The following is a 20,291-nucleotide window of genomic DNA, read 5'->3' as shown; positions in this document are numbered from 1 at the left end:
GAGAAAAAAACTACATAATAACAAACTGTTACAAGAATACATGACATTTTGTAAAGTAATGTACTGTTGACTATAATAACAGTATGTTAACAACGACGCCTTAGTGGGCATCTGCCAGCTGTTGTACATTTGTATAATGAGCACAAAGACTCATTAATTAAAAGGTGTAGTGATGGTTATTTTGTGTTGAGACTTGGATTGTTGTGGATGTGTCATGTGGTTTCCAGTGTTTGTGCGACCAAGAAGAGGTTTGGACAGCAATAGGCCACCATGACAGACTCTTAATCACACCAGGCCAGCGTTGACCTTCAGTGTAGCTGTTAAAATGCTGAATACATTCATACACAAGTAACCTTGTGGTAAAGAGACTAAAGCATGTGCAAGAAGAGTCATATTTTACAATGCAAAAGTGTTTATGGAGATTACAGTAGGAATACAAACAATGAAATTATAATAACAAAAAGACATCTGGCTGTGTTATATACTATGCAGCTTCTATTCATAAATAACAGTTCAGTGCTGGTAGCTAATTTCACAAATTTTTTGAGTGTACCTAACATGCAAAAAACAAAACAACAACAACAACAAGAAAAGCATAGATGAAAAACTAAGGAGTAAATGTAGGGAAAGAAACTGTTTTGGGCAGGTTTTATGGTCATATTTAGCATAAACACACATAGCCTAAGGGTGCTCACACTTTCATGCTCTGTCATTGCTACTTATGTAAGCAAACCCACACTAGCATGGCATTGCTGCTGACATAATGTCAGGCAAGTAAGCAGGGAAGCAGACCTGGCAACCTGCTGCATTGCAATCATTTGATTATTTGGTTGAGGGAGTGTTTTGAAGACACATTAGGATGTGTGGGGGATGGAAGCAGAAGGAGCGTGCAGGGGGGGACTGAGGGGCATGAGTCAGAGTTGCTTTTTTTAAAAGACAGGAAATCAGTTTTGTTTCCCATTTTAGTGACTTCAGGAGCGAGTTAATGAAACATGGCAGGCTTCCAAGTAAAGGCGCTAATACTCCAAATGCTGTCATTACCTGTGACTTATCAGGCTATTCCCTGACTGAAGGGAGAGGACAGATAATATGAACTGGAAACAATCATCAGTAGCTGGAAACAACATATAATATAACACACACTGACTGACAGAGAAAAATAAAAATGCTATCACCAACTGCACATAACCTGTGACTATACAGTGCAAACCATTACCATAGTTGTGGACATAAAAGAATAGGAAGCAGTCAGGCTCCAGCAGCCTGCATGCCAGCAGCTGGGACTCTGGGTGCTCAGATGTCAGTGAACTGTTAATTAGCCAGGACACACATTGCTGGTCATGCTGGGATCAAAGAACTTTTCCAGTAAGTATTTCAGGGGAGACTGACCACTGAGCAACACGAGGAGCTTTTCCTTTTAGCGGCAATCTGACAGCTCTCTAAAATGCCTCCTCTCAACTTTTCTTGCTGTCTTTAATGACCATGCTTCTGCCTTTGGGCACTTTCTTTTCCCCCAGACACATTTTCCCATTTTGCAATAGTATTTTGTGTGTGTGTGTGTATTTGCATGCATGCCCAGTTGTTATTTATGCCCTTAAGCACTTTGTCTATTTATGTATCTTTTGCTGTAATAAACAAGGCAAATAAAATGATGGAAAAATATCCCTGGTGATACTAGTAGAAATGTGATAGATACATTTAATTTTTCTCATCTGCTATGTAAGTAAGAAATAGTAAAATAAATGATATTTGTGATCGTATGCATGTAAGAGAGAGAGATTGTGGTATCCATGGCAGCAAGTGGGTTTCATTTCCTATCTGTCCTTTTTATTCAGTCCCACTCTGTGTCCTTGCAAAGACACCAGAGGTGGGAAGTATCCATCCATGGAGTGAGAGGAAGGGGACACTCTGGACAGGTCGCCAGCCTGTCGCAGGGCTAACACGGAGAGACAGACAACCATTCACACTCATTCACACCTATGGGCAATTTAGAATCACCAATTAACTTAAACCCACTAACTGCATGTCTTTGGACTGTGGGAGGAAGCGAGAGTACCCAGAGAGAACCCACGCAGACATGGAGAGAACATGCAAACTCCATGCAGAAAGGTCCCGGCCACATGCTGGATTCTAACCCAAGACCTTCTTGTCCATTGTACTAACCCCGCACAAGCATGCTGCCCCTTTCTATTTAATATTCACACACAATCACACTCCAATGAACGTATTGGGAACAACTTGGGGAAGTAACGAAGTACAAATACTTAGTTACTGTACTTAAGGGGATTTTTCAGGCATTTGTACTTTGCTTGAGTATTTATCTTTCCAACAACTTTTTACTTTTACATCTACATTTTAACATAAATATCTGTACTTTCTAGTCCTTACACTTTCAAAGTGGGCTCATTACTTTAGGTTTGTGCACCTTCAAACATTAAACCAATTTGAGCCTAAATGTGGGGAACAATAACAAAAAGACAGTCGTATTAGTGTATGCTTCACTGGGGCATACAAATAGATGAAAGAGGCAAGAATATATGCATTCTTTATATTTGCTGCCCTCCTGGCCAGATGAGTCTAGAAAAAGACATTTTTAATTTCAACAACACCTTTTACCTGTATAAATAAAGTACATATAAAAGTCACTTCAAAAACTCAAAAAATACTCGGTTGCATCTTGTTGAATTCAGTTATGTACATCCACAAAGAGCAGTAAACTTCAGAGCAGCAGTAGGACAGGTCAGCTGATCAAAGCCTGCACACAAAGGAAATCTACTGGAGCTCACAACAGAAATGACCCTCAGTTGTGGTCCTCTTCACCACACTGAGCCACTACAACCAATTTTAGGGTTCCCCTTCTTGCCAAATCCCACTTTAACCCCTGGCTTTTTTCTGCCAGAAGCCTTTTTAACCACTAGAACAACTGCTGCCATGGAGTGTCCTTGTCCTTATCGCTCTGTAATCGCCTTTATTCTCTTTCCCCTCACCCTGTAATGGTTGCCCTTTTCTGAGCTTGTTCTGCCAGACATCTCTTCCTATTACGGTAACAGGGAGTTCTTCCTTACCACTGTTGCCAAGTGCTTGCCATTAGAGAATTGTCATATTGTTGGAGTTTTCACTTCTTTACCTTAAAATATAAATCCCCTTGAGGCAACTGTTAAAACAAAATTGAACTGAATGACCAGTTTCACTCATCACATAAAATCTCCACCAAAAGATTATATCCTTCTAACATGTGCTTAAGCTTCAAATTCATTTCAGAAAACTTGAAATCAAGTCCTCATAGTCCTCTTTTAGTAATTTTACTAAGATGAATCCAGCAAAGTTTGTTATCTATGACACCCAAATGAACAAAATGAGGATGTTATAGCTTAGTATAATCACAGTAAACACAGTCATTGAGCAGTGACAGCGGCTGTATATTGTTCACTATCATCATTATCTTCTAAGGCACAGAACCAAGAACGTTTACATCACTGTAAACAAACATTCACTCATTCTCTTTAATTCTCACACATGTGCAAACACATGTGTACTATCTACTCATACGCACAAGGGCTATGTGATTACAGTATTTTAATGCCCTTTTCAGGTGGTGCACACTGAGACCTGTCCTTGTGAGAAATCACACTGTTTCCACTCAAGATGACTAACAGTGAAGATCAGACCACCTCTCTAACGCTGTACCCTCCCAGTGGCTTTCTCTCTTCTTCTTCATCTCCTCTGCTTTCAGCTACTTAAACCTCGCTTCTTCGATCATTTTCTCTCTGTGACTCCCTCTCCTGCGACACTCTGCCTCACTCAAGAAGTGACGTAGCATCTTCCAAGAATTCTTCACAGAAAATTCTTGAATCCACAGTCTGGGCATGTCGCATTCATTCTCAGTTGGTGAGCTACTTTTATGTCTAAATGTGAAAACTGAAATAGGAGACATGACACACACTCAAAGTCTCAACACAAAAGAGATGAAGGTCTTTGTAGAGCAAAGAGCTTTATTTATCGCCCTGCAGCACAACCATAGGAACCAACTTACAAAGGCAAAATCTGCATGAAAGGAAAGGTGGCATGATGATTCCTTTCCAAGACATTTGAATTTGTATATTAGCATACGTCAGCTAACCTTTATGACAAAACACCCCCAAAAACATTAGTTTCAAAATGGTGCACATTGTCATTCTGTTCATGCATTACTCCCATCAATCCATATTACAGTTAACTTTTCTTGCTACATCATTTTTTAAGCTGGATGCTACAGACGGTATTTTAATATTACTGGCATACACTTCCATGACTGAATCAGACGTGGTTGCTGAGTGATATATGACCCCGAGCCTCTGTAACAGTGCAGAAATGGATCAAAAGACCCAGAGACTGAAGTGAAGAGCCAGCTGTATCCATTTCAAAGTCCAGAAAAGAACTGAAAGCTTGCCTGAGAAATAGATCATTTATACCAATTAGATAGATTTAAGGCTCTCAAACTGAATCTACCTTAAAGACATTTATCTTCGACATGACTACGTTCCAGCTGAGCAAAACATCCTTGTGTTTACGTAATCTCTGTTTTTTAGATGATCTGAAAGCGTGTGAGGGAGATTCAGGTCCCTTGGTAATCCAATATTTAAAAAAAATAATAATGGAAGTTGCATTAACAATATTATTTTGTCCTCTGCCTGCCTTTCATGATAACAATTGCCTTTGGATGTCTAACATCTTTGAAGTCTCATCTCTCTGATCCATCCAACTTTCCTCACTGTCTCATTCTAAAGATATGGGTTAAACAAGGTTTCCATGGTGACATCTCTTTTTTGCAACGCAAAGAGATGCAAGATATCTTAATTGGCCACTGCATCCATGGACTCCATGTCCTGTATATATATGAGTCATTGTGCACTGAAGACCTTTATCTACAAGAGCTGCCCCCCCCCCCCACCACCACCACCCCCAAGCCATATATGTATGGCTTTGTGTCTCGCTAAAGCACAACACTGCTAATGTTAACTTGTGCATCTGTTGAAAACTTAGCATATTTTTATTTTTTCAAAAGGGCTAACTACTCAGTCATCCTTGTCAAAACCTATAACACCTGAATGCATTTTCCTTTCACCGAAACCTGTCTTGTCAAACCACCCTCTCACCCTCCCTGAGCCTGGTTCAGACAGAGGCTTCTTCCTGTTAAAAGAAAGTTTTCCTCTTCACTGACACCAAATACTTTCACACAGGTGAATGCTGGATTTCACACTGTAACACCTTATTCCTAGCAAAAAAACTCACAAGACCTTCTCTGCAAACACAAAAGCAAGCTTCAAAACATGGTGTAGACCACTGAAGTTTTTATGCAAGGACATTGCAACATATAAAAAGGGGGCTATAACTTCACGATACTTTAAGATAAGTGGAGTGAGATAAAATACTTGCTCTTTGTCACAAACGACCACTTTTCAAAAGGTCATATTGTTTGGATTTGGAGTCAGATCACAGGCAACTTCATCCTAACAGAAGTCCCGATTAACGCCACTTTCACTAGTGTTGTAGAATTCATAATGGAAATTATAATGTTCATGCAAACATATTGAGGAGATAACATTTTTTTTCTTCCAATACACACACGACTAATGCTATGTAGTTTTGTCCTTCAATCCCTGTCTGATATACTGGGTTGACTTGTAAAGCAGAAACACAGTAAAAAAATAAATAAATAAAGACATTGCTTCCTGGGTTCCTGGGATGGATGGCACACTACACTGTCACTGCTCCACCCATGCGTTAAAGTCTTTCTCAGACTGAACAGCTAAAACTGAAAATATGGAGTTCTGTCGGAGGGCCCTGCAGAGGGGCCCTCTATTTTGGCTTTAGTCTACATGACGGAGCATGTAAAGCTGCAGCACTCTCTCAGGAGGCTGAGTCCTGTCTTGGTGAAGGGCGAAGAGGTCTGCTGAGCCCTGGCTGGTGTCCTCCTGGTTGGCACACCTGGAATACAGCACAATGAATCGTGTTGTATAGTATGTACGACAAAAGACATCAACATACAGTACCAGTACAGTACAATATGTGTACACAAACACACATACAGCAAGAACACTCAGGTTTACAATGTATAAAAAATAAATAAATAAAAAATCAGAATTTCCTAAAACGTGGTTATTTTTTTATACTTTCAGGAAAGCCAACATTTCAGTTTACCTGTCGTTTTCATATTTCTTGGGAATTTGGACTTCAGAAAATCTGCCATTTCTTTATCTTCTTCTTTCTCCCTGTAAAAATGGATAAACTGTGATAAGAAATACCGCAATTACAAATTAAAACATCACAAATTGCAAAGGTCTTCCGACTTAAAAGTCCTCCTGTTCCAGAAGTAATTTAAAAAGGTGTATGGGTACATTTATGTCCCATAAACTCTTTAAAAATCTAGAAAGCTGATTTTTACTAAAGCAGATACATGAAACATCTTCTCCAGACACCCACTAGGCAAGTGAGCTAATACACCTCTGGTAGTTAAGATTTCCTGGCAAAAGTTTCTTTACTCTCAGTGCAAAATCTAGCAGTCCCATTTTCTTATTATTGGAAGAGAGCCTTAGATGCATATGAGTGTATATAATTTGGATCTGTGCAGGGTTTGTTTTATATGGATATATGTTACATGTACTGGTATATTGTACATTGATTATAATATCAATGACCATGTTACTGGGGTGGCTGTAGTTCAGGAGGTAGAGCAGGTCAGTCGGTGATTCAATCTGTGGCTGCTCCAGTCTTGCATGCCAAAGTATCCTTGGGCAAGATGCTGAACCCCAGGTTACTCTCTGATGCTGTTGTGAATGTTAGAAAGTACTTAGGCATAGAAAAACTGCTTGTATGAGTGGGTGTGAATGGGTGAAGGACGCACGTTGCATAAAGCGCTTTGAGTGCTCAAGTAGAGTAGAAAAGTGCTATACAAGAACCAGTTTATTTACCATTTACCATTGATTCCTAGTGCAGTATGTTTTGTTAAAGAAATCAAAGCTTTTTGTTTAAAATAAAAACTCTAGGGTAAAAACCACAGAGAGATTTTTTCCTGTGAAGAACAGTCATGATTTACAAAAAGTAAAATAACAGAAGACAGATCTCTATATTTATGAACATTGACAACACGACCTTGGGCGCTGTCACATACATCCTCTCCTCTCTCTGACCCATTAACGCACTGCTGTTCTCCTTCTTCCTGCCTCTCACCTTCCTAGCAGCCCTGCAGCTTTTTTCACAGCATGCCATCAGCTGCTAGCAGAAAGCACTGCTCACACAAACTGTTTGCTACACTCTGAGGACCGAAGGGGGAGCGAAGATGAAACCTAAAAACACGTTTATTATGCTACACGTGGTTGTCTACTCATGGGCAACATTAGATTTCAAGTCATGCAAATTAAATATGAAGTGTTTGAACCTGTCCATCTCCCGCTCTCCTCTCCCCTCACTCGTCAACAACACCACAAGATACTTAAACTCGGCACTCCATCCTTTTCCAGCTGAGGACCGTGGCCTCAAATCTGGAGCGAATTCTCATACTCAGTGCTTCACACACAGCTGCGAACTGCACCAGTGCGAGCTGGAAGCCACCATCTGATGAAACCAACAGGACAACATCACCCCCAAAAAGCAGAGATGAGGTTCTGAGGCCACCAAGGCGGAAGCCTTCCACCACTTGGCTACGCCCAGAAATTCTGTCCATAAAAATTATGAACAGAATCAGTGACAGAGGGCAGCCTCGGCAGAGTCCAACACTTACTGTAAATGAGTCTGACTTATTGCTGGCAATGCGGACCAAGCTCTCACTGCAGATGTATAGGGACTGAATGGTCTGTAACACAGGCCAGACACGCCATGCTCCTGTAGCACCCCCCACAGGATATCCCAAGGAACGCAGTTGAATGTTTTCTTCAGATCTACAAAACACCTGTGACGCATGGGCAAACTCCCACGCAGATTCGAATATCCTTGAGAGGATGAAGAGCTGGTCCAGTGTTCTGCAACCAGAAGAAAACCGCATTGTTCCTCCTGAATCCAAAACTCTCTTTTCCAGCACCCTGGCATAGACCTTCCCAGGGAGGGTGAGGAGTGTGATCCCCTGATAGTTAGAGCACACCCTCCGGTCCCCCTTCTTGAAGATGGGAACCATTACCCCAGTCTGCCGATCCAGTGGCACTACACCAGATCTCCATGTGACTTTGCAGAGGTATGTCAACCAAAGCAGCCCTACAACATCCAGAGCCTTCAGGAACTCAGGACAACTCTCATCCACCTCAGGGGCCCTGCCACCAAGGAGTTGTTTAACTACTTATGGGCGAGCCATCATGACCACCACGACAGGCACCAACCACCTTGCAGCCAGAGCTCTGTGCAGGAGCCTTAACAATGGAGGTGCAGAACATGGTGCATCTTCTGAATAGTTTTGAAGTTCTGCTGTAGATGGGAGTTGAAGATCTCACAGACTGGGACCTTTGACAAGTGTTTCCAGTGCTCCCTCATTATTCATTTGGTTGCACTAGGTCTGTGCAGCATCCTCCCCTGCCACCTGATTCAACTCATCACCAGGTGGTTATCAGTTGACAGCTCAGCTCCTCTTAAGTAATAGACTGGGGCCACAGCTGCAGTGACGCGGATGCTGCACCAGTCCGTCATGGTGAAGAGGTAGCTGAGTGTAAAAGAGAAGCTGTCAGTTTGTCAGTTGATCTACGTCCCTACCCTCACCTATGGTCACGAGCTTTGGGTAGTGACCGAAAGAACAAGATTGTAGATACAAGCGGCAGAAATGAGGTTCCTCTGAAGGGTGGTTGGCCTCCGCCCTTAGAGATAAGGTCAAGAGTGCAGTCATTTGAGAGGAGCTCAGAGTAGAGCCACTGCTCCTCTACATCGAAAGGAGCCAGTTGAGCATCTGACTGGGAAGCCTCCCAGGCACCTCCTGGGTGAAGTGTTCAGGGGGATGTCCTATCAGGATGAGGCCCCAAGGTAGACCCAGGACATGCTGGAGAGATTATATCTCTTGGCTGGCCAGGGAACCCCTAGATAAGTTGGAGGAGGCAGCTAGGGAGAGGGAGGTTTGGTGGTGTTTGAACCTGTGAGAATTAATATGCTACATAAGTAGAGCTTTCACATTAAAAGCAACATTTTTAGGACCGTTTTTTTCTATTGCTGCAAAATGGACAAACTTGAAGTTGATGAGAGTGATTCATAATCTTTTTAACTCCAAGACAAAATGTCTAAAAACCCCAGACATGGACAGTTTAGGTGCATTTGTCCTTAAGGCACCTAATACACCTAATGCCTATGGTAAGCATAATAATCATTTTTACATCAGTTGGCTCATTGAACCTTTTTTTTTTTTTTTTTTTTTTTAACCAGCCAGCTAACCAGTTGCTCCTCTTGCAGAGCTCACTCTGTCACATCTTTAATTGAAATGGCTCTCTGCTGTGTACTCTGCGGCTCACGCTCTCACAGCACTGTACCCTAGGAAACGTTCCGTTTTTTTTCATGGGAAGCAAAAGAGCTGCTTTGTGGAGACATGCCTATTTAGGATGCAGAACTGAGAGAAAAATGATCAGCATTAGTGACTACTGAGGACATGCCAATCTGTGGCTTGTCAGTTATTATAAAGATGTTATGGAGGGATGATTTGAAAAACCATTCCCATATCAAACTCTTTCCCCATGTACACTTCCATGAAACTGCATGAGTGTTGTATGTGCACTGCATCTATATTAGGATTGCTTTGTTTTCATTATTCACTCAGAATTAATGTGTACAGGTGACCGAAGGACTCCAGTCTAGGCCATCTGTAATAAATCATGGAGGTAGAAGCAGACCTGAGACGTTCAAACTCCACATCATCCACTAGGAAATCTCTGGTCTCTACCAGCTTTTGGATCTGCTGCAGCAGTTCTTCTTCCTTCTGCCGGTCATCATTGGACTTGTCATTATCTGGAATGGCACAAAAGAAGATGAGTGTCAGGATAATGTCCCACATAAACTACTGTAAGTAATATATTATTATTTATATACAGATGAATGAATGTCTAATTATAATGAAGCACATTCAAAAATATAGATAGATATAAATAGATATGAAAAACAATCTAACAATCAGTTGATCATATCGAGCCAAAAGATAGACAGAACAGGGGCCAGGAGGTGATTAGCTCAACTCAACATAGACACCAGAAGCAAAGGAAATGCCTTATCAAGCTTTTTAAGAAAATGCACCTACCATCAGTTGAGTTCTTAGTCAACCATCAGTGACTAATTTACTGACTGTAAATTGCTTCATCTGTACCTAAAAGAAATAACACTTCACAGAAGGTTTGGAGAATCAGAGAAGATGTCTGCAATTCTTTTTACATCTCTGTTGTTACATTTCAGATTGTTTATCTTAAGCCATAACCAAACCAGTGATTTTAGATAAGGCATGAATATTAAAAATTGCCTGTCCCTCTCTGTCTCCTGGCTCTTTATGCTAACATAGCGAAGCACTTGCTGGCTCCAGCTCCATATGCAGCTGTGAGAGTGGAATTGATCTACTCATCCAGTTCTTGGCAACAGAGTTAACATACTTAATTCCCCAAAATGTCATAATGATTTTTTTGTTTGTTTGTTTTGGTCCATTAGCAGCAATCATGAATACCCAAAGGACTTCTACCTGGTATGGACACTAATTTGTGAAGCTCCTTCTTCAGACGAGTAATCTCTTTGCACAGCTGAATGTCATCCATCCTGCTCAGGTATGATGGCATAAAAGAAACATGTGCAAACATAAACAGAAAAAGAAGCACTTGTGTAAGCTCTGCAGATGATGAGCATCAGAACACTTTATACTTTACAAGTTCCAACAGCATTTTTCAAGTAACGTCAATAAATCTTGTGTTTTTTTACTAACAGCTTTTGCTTGTTTTATTCATAAGGTTTTATCCATATATTTTTAACTGGCATTATCTGATGAACTGATGGTGTCTCTGGAGTAAAAAGAAGCTCTCAATGCAAAATCCTCCAGTCTCTCCAGAGCCTGTGTGTAAAGCTCCATCCTGGCCACCCCTAACCAAAGCTCAGAAAGGGAATGCTATGCTACACTTGATGCTATGGATGGTTGAATGTTCATGATATTCAGCAAGGCATTACCATTAGCAAGAAGGAGGCATTGTCTGTACTTAACATCTCACCAGAAAATGAGATAATGGCCTCATCAAGTCATATGGCGTTCTTAACCAACCATTTTCTGCCATGATATAAAATAGAAAGAACTGTGCCTCCCAAATAAAAAAAAAAAAACACAACTGAATCCCCGGTTGCCATGTGAATAAAAGTGTGGTCATCATGGTTGTCTGGCCTCAACCCTTGTGAGAAGCTGTGGATAACCCTTAAAATTAGATTCGTGGGGATGGATGACGGTATACGTGCAAACAGGAGTGAACTCTTGCCTCACTTCTGAATCGGAAAAATGGAATTCAGACAGAGAAAGCTTGAGATTGAGCTTATATTTCACAAAGAAGTGACACAATCTTTTCTGAGCAGAAATCCCTGGGGCAGGTCTGAGCCAGATAGCCCTTCTCTCTTTCCATGACCCTTCACAGACTCAGTGTGAGTGGATCATTACTGATAGTGAGGTGGGATGGAAGATCCTACGTGCCTTCCTTGCCAAGCTGGAGGCCATCACATGAACCCCATATCCCAACAACCGACTTTTATTAAGAAACACACACATACAGGCTCACAAAAGGCCACACACACAATCACACATATTTCACAGATTCATCATTGTCAGTAGAAAGAAAGACTCACCATTGTGCTCTTCTATCTGTCATGTAAGATCCCATCCTTATATTTGCAGACATGGGAATGGCCAATACACAGAATTTGGAATAGAAACCTAATCTACTAGAAGAAAACATATCTTGGTATTTGTTTGTTTGAAGATCCCTGAGAAAAAAAAAGGTGCTTCAAATTATTACTCTAGTCTTCATCTCTATCCTTCCATCTCCTCCTTATCCACACTTTTGATATCTTACTCCCATTTACTTGTTACTCCACACACGCTACTCCCACATCCCCCCTGCCATCTGAGCAGGGCAACTGCCTGTCTTTCAGAGGAGTATGTGAATAAATAACCATACATTATTCTGCTTTGTGGAAGCTGTAGTGGAGCCATTGAAATTTTAATGGGGGCCAGCTTGGGGTGTGGGTGAACAGAAATATGGACAGAGAATAGTGAGCAATTGTGCCTGAAGATTTATTTCTGATAGAAAAGTGCCCTAAATGATTACAGTGCTCTTGGTAGGAAAATAATCACAATGATTCTCTAGTGATGTGCTAGCTTTTGTTTATGGATTGTTTAGTTTAATTACTGCACTTTTAAAAAATCTGAATACTTCATCTTGTTCAAATTTACCACAGAGTCTACATGTGCTCCTCCAGGACTGATGTAGACAACCATTAGACCAATCACAAATAAGATGGAGGTGCATTTAAAGCAGCTAAACTAAACATACACACACACATCCATGTTTCAAGAATGGCATCTCTTTATCAGCGCTGCATCTGCAAATTTGAATTCGAATATGCAAGTAAATTTATGCCACTCCATCAATCAGTGCATCTTTTTTTAGGGAGTTCTGGAGGACAAATTTGGCTAGATTGCCATGAAAGTTTTGGTTTAATCTTTCATGCACCAGCAAAAATAGATCAAAGATTAGATATGTATGCTAACATTAGCATGTTAACAAAGTCTTAACATTATGCTCAGAGCTAAGCCTACCTGAAGCTGAGGCAGATAAACTTCAAAGCTTGGCAGCTTCTAAAATGTGAACTGAGCCCAAGATGGATATTTACACTCATGCAGCATCATGCAACCTTCACTTCCTTACTTCCTGCCTTGCAGAATACAGAAAGAGCACATTCTTGAATTACTGATTGCTCTGAATGTAAATTGTTGCATGATCTTACCAAAAAAGACATAAATGACTTTAAATGCATTTTATAGACTTAAATGACCAATATATATATAGTGTAATTATCTTTTAGATCTAGATTTTAAAAAGAGACCCTCCTGGCTCAATTCTAAGGTCTGATTAAATGCTGCAGTTGTATCTCAATTTTTCATTCATTCTGATGTGCAAATTTAACCAAATCATGCTGACAAAATAACTCACATCTGACTAGCGATGAATTCTCACACCCACAACAAACAAATCTGTGATACTTTTGCTCAACAGCAGTCATGACACCAAGTGAAAGCACTGTTGTTGTTGTTGTTGTTGTTGTTGAGTCCTCACATGTATCTGAGCTCTGACTCTCTCCTGACCAGGATATCCCTGATCCTCTCAATCTTAAAGAGCTCCCCCTCAATGTCATCCACAGTGATGGTGGAGTCTGCCATGGACACCACGTCATCCTCTGAAAAAGAGAGGAAGAGAAAGTGAAAGCCAGCTTTTAGTCTCTCTGAATTCTGGACAAGTCCACACATTGGACAAAAATGCAACATGCCTAACCATGCATTCAAATGATCAACTGCTCAGTAGATTTATAAATGCCATACAGACATAGGTGATGCATGTACACACTTTAAAAAATAAATAAATAAAAGATCTGGAGTAGCACTTCAGAATAGTAACTGCATATGAATTTGCATTTTAAACTGTACAAACAGCAGCAGCAGAAATTGCCGCTAGATAAGGAACTGAGTGTCACAGCCAAATTACCACGTGTCAGTGGCTGGCACAACTTGCATGGCTGTCCCCCCACACACAAATCTATGCACACACAGAAACACTTTAATTGCATGATGGCTTAGGCCAGGAAGTAAGATAGTTGTCAGCCCCTTCCACTGCAGTTTTGTCTGCACTGCCTCATTCTGCTGTACAAAGAATTCATTTAGCCATTAATTGCCATCTTTTAGGCATAAAGAGAGAAAAAGTATGCACTCTACATATAGAAAGTACCATATAAAAATTTTAAATATTGTGTTACATCTGACTTCTGACCTCTCCGATTCTAAATATCACATTATAGTTTGTATGAATATCATGTCACATTTGACCTCTGATCTCCCTTTTACATTTCACATCTGCCTTTCTTTCAAGTTGATGCCAAAATGTGTTATATCTTTAAATAAAGTATTGTCAAGAGAAAGAGAACGAGCTGCCTAGTTAGTTAGAAATATACTGTAGTATACTATGATAAATATTATATAATAAGCTCAAGTTATTCATGTCCAGTTATTTACAAATCAGTACCTATTATCCATTACCTACTCCTACATAATGGTTGTGTAATCAAAGCAAACATCTGTCATGCCACTCTTATCTGATTTTTACTGCACTACAAACTTCTTAAAGTACAATTAAAAAGAATTAATATATAAAAAATGCAATAATATTTCCTTAGAAGTAGATACTGCCCAGAAAGTGAGCTGTCTTGGCTGAGATTTGCACTCTTGCAGTGCTTCTTGTTTAATTTACAATCTGCAGGTGTTTGAATGTGTGATATTCTTCTTATGCAAGGACTAGAATTCATGTACTTGTATCAGAGAGAAAAAGGCCTTTAATAATTAAGTACCAGCCACTGAATAATTTCTGCTTACTAAATGTTCATGGAAACAATAAAATGATTCACCAATTATTTTCATAGTACACTGGACTTGTGGAAAGTGCACACAGGAGATTTGCTCTCAAGCAGTCAAATAGTCCAATGCAACAAAGAAATATATTACATGTTATTCTGTATCAAATCTGTCTCTCTCCTTTGGACTGTGTGCTTTCAAACAAAACTTCTGATATATCTGTATCGGCATTTATAATGACAGATAAGGGAAAATTTTAAAAAGTAAGGAAGCGATGGGGAAAAAACCTTGAACCTTGCTATGAATGTTGATGTTGAATAGCTTGTCCACTAGATGGCACTCTACAACTTCCCTGTTGGCAACAACATCAGTTGATCAGAATAGAGTTGGGCAGAACATAAACAAACAATCCACGATTGTTGTGATAATAAAACAAGATTATTTTTGAACTGCATTATCTTATTCTCTTCGCAAGGACTCATAAATAATAACACATGACAAATGTTAGGGAATTCTGTTTATGTTTCACGTTTCTGAAAGAAAAAATATATCGACCCATATATTGGCTTTTTAAATCACCAAATATGGGTACTAAAAAAGTCCAATATCTGTCGGGCTCTAGTTCAATTGAAAAGCTAAAACATAAGGCAACAAAACAAATTTGTAAAGTTTTCTGCAATTCTTGTTATTGAATCCATCCCAAAGTGCCTGGAATGATTTGTATGTTAAAAAAAGACATCAGTGCAGTGCAGCTGTTGCGCACTGCGTGCAGCAGAAGCACCTGCATTGAAATCAACTAATAAACAGTGGCTAAATCAAAGATTAAACTGCAACAAAGCTCTATTAAAACTGTTTTAGCAGAATCAAACTCCACAAGGAAAATTTTATACAAAATTGAGATCCAAGCTGACCCTTTTAAAAGTAGATAGCTGAAGACCAGTGATGATAGCTACTGCAATTTTATGATTGAAACAGATCACCCCTCATCTTGAATTGTTCGTTTTATCACTGTAGTCGTGGTGTACTCCTGCCACTTCCCTGCAGAAAGTATCCCCAAATCATGGGCTGAGAGGGACACAGCCAGGGAGAAAGCAGTACCACATGTGACAGTCTGTCCCTGTTCGCTATTGGGGTCATTGAAGCCTTTCTATATATACACCATTACTTAGTGGAGCTCTTGTATGCAATCTCTATTCAAGCCTCAATTAGCCTTGGAGAAAGCAGAACTGACTAGGTTCAATGTGCAGTGATAACACTTTTTCTGCACTACCCTGACAAAAAGGCAGAATAGAAATTCAAACTCCAGGGTGACTTGAGGGTAAAAGCATTAACCGTGCCTCATGATAACTGCAGGTTTACATGGGCTCACATTGTCATAAAAGATCAGCTTGGGGGGGGCTTCGTGCTGGATAGAGACACTATGTACTTTGATTCAAATCTGTCTGATATGACGGTGGCATCAAGACAAGCTTGACAGGCTGAGGAAGGAAGAGAAAGCACTGACTGACATGCTGTGGTATTAAACTGTTAATGGCATCAAATTCATTAAAAAAAAATCATTACTCACACCTTCACATTTATTTCTAATATGTTAATGATAACAGTTTTGTGCAAAAAAAACCCTGAATATTAAGACAGCGTATAACCTTAATTTAAAGTTAGAAATAGAAATTGGAAACCTTCCATTAGCAAAAGAAAATATTAATTGGCATGGTAGTTGGTTCCACACACATCTGGCCTTTTGTATTTCCATGTACTCTCTATTTCTCAACAATCTGCTTCTTCTCTCATTTTAAGACAGGAAAAAATAGAAATTTGTGGCATCTACCTAATTAAAAAAAAAAGAAAAAGAAGCATTTTGACCTTTGAGCCAGTGTGCCTTTTCACTTTATTTCCAAGTACAGAGGATCAGAACTAACAGAGCTGGAGCCAGGAAGCAATTAGCTCAGCTTGTCACAAACACTTGAAGCACAGGGAAATCAGCTCGCCTGGCTCTGTCCTTAACAAAAGTAAGTGCTTAACTGAACCAGTCTGTTTCAGCCTCTTTAACTGCTTTGACAACTCTTCTTGCTATCAAAACTGCAGGTGTGAAATGTCTGCTGTAAATAGATTGGATTGAATTGGGTTGGATTCTGACAACGATGGAGTGGATAATGTTAAATTAACTTTTTTTTGCAGGGGACCTTGGTTAGTCACAGCAGTGTGTGCATTTCACAAGCATACGCACTGTTAGTTACCTTTGGCGGAACTGACATGAGGCCAAAAAATTTAAATGAGGAAACTTTAGTGTGGCATGATCACAGGACCGCACACTTACTTTTTTGTGTGTGTGTGTGTGGTGGGGGGGTGGTGGTGTTAGAATTAGGTGTAGGTTAGTGTTCGGTTTTGCCTCTTGGATGGGAAATTCAAAGTCAGATTATAATAATGACAAGTGCACCACAGAGATGAGTGAAAGAAAGACAAATTAAGAGTCACTGACACTTCGAATTCTCATCTCACATGAGACACTGTGGATACACTACATACCACACATTACACTAAGGTCATAAAGCCACAGGATGGTAATTTTATCAGCTGCAACACCTTTCTTATACATAAATAAAACGCTGTGCTTAAGCATTCACATCGCAGCCACAGCCAGCAAGCAGATAACCATTCACAATTCACTATCCCAACTCAAAAACTCACACCAGCTTCTTTTTACACATGATGAGGGATTCTCTTATTCCAGTTAAACACTGTTATGCCTCGAAAAACTCTTGGGTTGCTTTGGCAGTAGGCTTTGGGTCATTATTTATTTGCACTGTGAAGTGCTGTCTGATCAGTTTTGCAGCATTTGGCTGAATCTGAGCAGAGAGGATAACCCTGTACACTTCACAATTCATCCTACTACTTCAAGCAGCAGCCACATCATCAATAAACACCTGTGACCTGGTTCACTGGCAGCCATACATGGCTGTGCCATAACAAAGTCTAATTTGGACTTCCCGCTCTTATATATAACCAGTGGTTTGCACCTTGTTGTAAACCCTCTGTATTTCCACTCATGAAGGCGTCTCTTGATTGTAGGCCTTCACACCTTTCTGAGAGTCTTCTTGACTTGGTCAGACATTGGGAAGTTTTTTTTCTTAACCATGGAAATATTTCTCTCATCATGTTTAGGGATTTCCCTATCTGAGTTAAACATGGTATGGTGACCTGGTGTCAGATCTGTCATTATGTGGACTATTAATAACATAAAGTCCATGCATTGTGAACTACATCATTGGGCACAATATGTTCTGCTGTCAAGGCTCTCTAGGACGAGTAATTCTGCCACTGAGCAGTTATGACTCATCACTAGACTTCCTTTACACCCTGTCTCCTTTCTCAGCTTCCTTTTTGTCTCCTCACTGTATCTCTCCTACCCTACCCTGCCCCTCATTGCACCCAAAGCCCTAAAGATGTGAATGACATTATGAGCTCAGTTTTACACTCTTTTGACTCCAACTTTCTCTCTTACACTGCCATGATATGTTCTTTGCCTAATTAGGGAAACCATCACACTAACAGACAGATCAGCCTGATTAGAGACCAAAAGGCTAACAGGGGCGAGAAAGAGGCTGGGAAATCATTTAGTGTAGAGGAAAAATAGGGCTTTACAGAGAGTCTGCATTAAAACAAATTTTTAAAAAATCAATGTAAGTTTTTATGATAACACATTAATCATTTAAGTCACTTTCCTTTAAAATGTCATTGTTTTCTGTCTTCTTTCATTCATTGTTTGGGTATTAGACAAATCAACACACCTAAAGGCATCATTATCACAGACTGATGGCCATTTTGCTGAGAAAACGCTAATTTATGTAATAAAAATAATGTTACAAGGACACATAAATTGAGTGGATCGAGGTGACTTATCATTTCAGTTACTAATCTATAGATGATGCCAGTGTCCTGCCAAGACCTGCATGTGGTCCATTATTCTGTTATTTGAATGGCTGGTCTCTAAGTAACCTCACCTTACTTTTAATTAAGCAAGAACACAAACAGACACACACACTGCCACTCAATAGCCACCTGTGGATTCTTGACATTTTCAGAGTTGCAGCCTGTTCTGCCACTAGAGAAATACATTGATCTGGTTTATCAACGAGGAAAATGCCCTCGAAAAATCGTTAGGGCCTATTATTATGTGTTTTACAAATTCCTTCATATATATGGATTCCATAGTTTTGTAAACACAGTACATAAACTTTACATAATGCATATGTGTCAAACGAAACAAGTACTAAACCCAAAACGATATTAATATATTTAAAAGACAGTGTTGTTTGTAGGAGGCCTGCTGTTATTCTTGGTTTTGAATATGCTTGACACATTAGAATTATTAAGCTTATTAACTTTGTATCAAGATCTAATCCAAATGCATTCGTGTGTATATAGAAAGACATTGAGGTCACTGTAAGTTCACTACACAAATAAGACAAAAGACTATTTGTAGCAATGCAATGCTAATGAAAGGATTACATATAGTGATAACTCGGGAGAATTTAGTGACACTGTAGCTAACAACACACAAACACACTTAAGACGTCATTTAAACATGACTGACAGTATCGAAAACTAATTATAAACCAGCATTTGTTTTTTTTTAGATAACCTGCTTTGTTGGTGTCTCTGCTCCATTCAGTGCGCTCCAGTGAACCGTACTGATGCTTCTTATCCATCGGTCCAACAGCTGCTCTCCTATTCTCTGTGTGCTTCCAGTTGCAGAGGCTGGGAGACAGCAAAGACAGCTACAGGGGGAGGATCTTGCAGTTGCTGTGTTTCATTAAGTCATCGCCAGTCAGTCAACAACCTGCCGAGGCAGAGACAGCGAGATGCTCCAGTGATCCCCACCCGCTCCGACAGGTGACGGCGTGTGTCTGTGTGTGTGTGTGCGAGGACGTGCGTGCGTGCGTGTGTGTGCAGCCTTCTGAGAGATCCCAGTGTTAATACCTGGTCAATACAAAGACAGACTTGATAGCAACTAAATAGCGGCACCTGGTGGCATTTGCAGCCAATTACAGTTAGAGCCATAATTTGAAATCAGGTGACGGACTTGACAACTGAAGAACATCCCATTTTACTGCCTTGAGAAAGTCTTGGGTTGCTTTTTGGAGAATGTTCTGGGTCTTTATCCTGTAAAGCGCTGTCTGACTAGTTTTGCAGCATTTGGCTGAGTCAGAGCAGCGAGCATAGCTTTGTACACATCAGAAACCTTCTTGCTGCTTCTATCAGCAGTCACATCATCAGTAAACACTTGTGACCTGGTTCCAGTGGCAGCCATAGATGCCCCTACCATAGCACTGCCTCCATCATGTTTGACAGACTATGTGGTATGCTTCAGATCATTCAGATTCATTCTTTTTAAGAATCCACCAAGTTGTGGGTTTGACCACTCCTAAAGTTTTTGTTCTATTTCTCTGGTTTATTTATTTCATTTCCGTTTTAATGATAGCATCCTTCACTTTCATTGACATCTCTTTGGATCTCATATTTAAAATTACACTGAAAAGATAAGTACAAATTCAGCACTGGGGGTCTGCCTATAAAAATGACTGCAATTCCTAAACAGTTGATGCAAAACTGTCCTAAAACCCCTGAATTAAAGCTGCCAGTTTGAACTTCACTCACATCTTGACTGTTTGATTTAAATCCACAGTGTACAGAGGCAAAACTACTGTCTTTGTCC

The 20,291-nt window shown here is 40.1% G+C and overlaps 1 protein-coding gene across 2 annotated transcripts; it reads right to left on the bottom strand.

The window, feature by feature from the left end:
- Positions 1-4,971: 4,971 nt before the first annotated feature.
- On the bottom strand, positions 4,972-19,393 carry pik3r6a (phosphoinositide-3-kinase, regulatory subunit 6a). 2 transcript variants are annotated; one of them, XM_030739502.1, is made up of 6 exons: positions 19,218-19,393; positions 13,290-13,410; positions 10,664-10,737; positions 9,834-9,948; positions 6,181-6,251; positions 4,972-5,967 (listed from the first exon to the last, which is right to left on the bottom strand). In XM_030739502.1, the coding sequence occupies exons 1-6, from the start codon at positions 19,282-19,284 to the stop codon at positions 5,855-5,857; spliced, it is 561 nt and encodes a 186-aa protein (XP_030595362.1). In that variant the 5' UTR covers positions 19,285-19,393; the 3' UTR covers positions 4,972-5,854. The 2 variants fall into 2 exon arrangements, with proteins under 2 accessions (XP_030595362.1, XP_030595369.1); XM_030739509.1 differs by lacking the exons at positions 13,290-13,410; positions 19,218-19,393 and adding an exon at positions 11,800-12,020.
- Between the last annotated feature and the right edge of the window lie 898 nt (positions 19,394-20,291).

This window comes from Archocentrus centrarchus, chromosome 1 (assembly GCF_007364275.1).
Source record: "Archocentrus centrarchus isolate MPI-CPG fArcCen1 chromosome 1, fArcCen1, whole genome shotgun sequence".
NCBI classification, from domain to species: domain Eukaryota; kingdom Metazoa; phylum Chordata; class Actinopteri; order Cichliformes; family Cichlidae; genus Archocentrus; species Archocentrus centrarchus.
Note: the sequence above shows the minus strand (reverse complement) of the source record. Positions and strands in the feature narration are given on the sequence as shown.

What these genes read in the sequence shown, in the direction of transcription:
- pik3r6a (XM_030739502.1), bottom strand. Translation starts at nt 19,284, where the DNA reads ATGGATAAGAAGCATCAGTACGGTTCACTGGAGCGCACTGAATGGAGC. An exon ending in CAAATTAGTGTCCATACCAG is followed by an intron (nt 9,949 to 10,663) that starts GTAGAAGTCCTT and finishes GTGCCATTCCAG; the next exon opens with ATAATGACAAGTCCAATGAT. An exon ending in AAGAAATATGAAAACGACAG is followed by an intron (nt 5,968 to 6,180) that starts GTAAACTGAAAT and finishes GCTGTATTCCAG; the next exon opens with GTGTGCCAACCAGGAGGACA.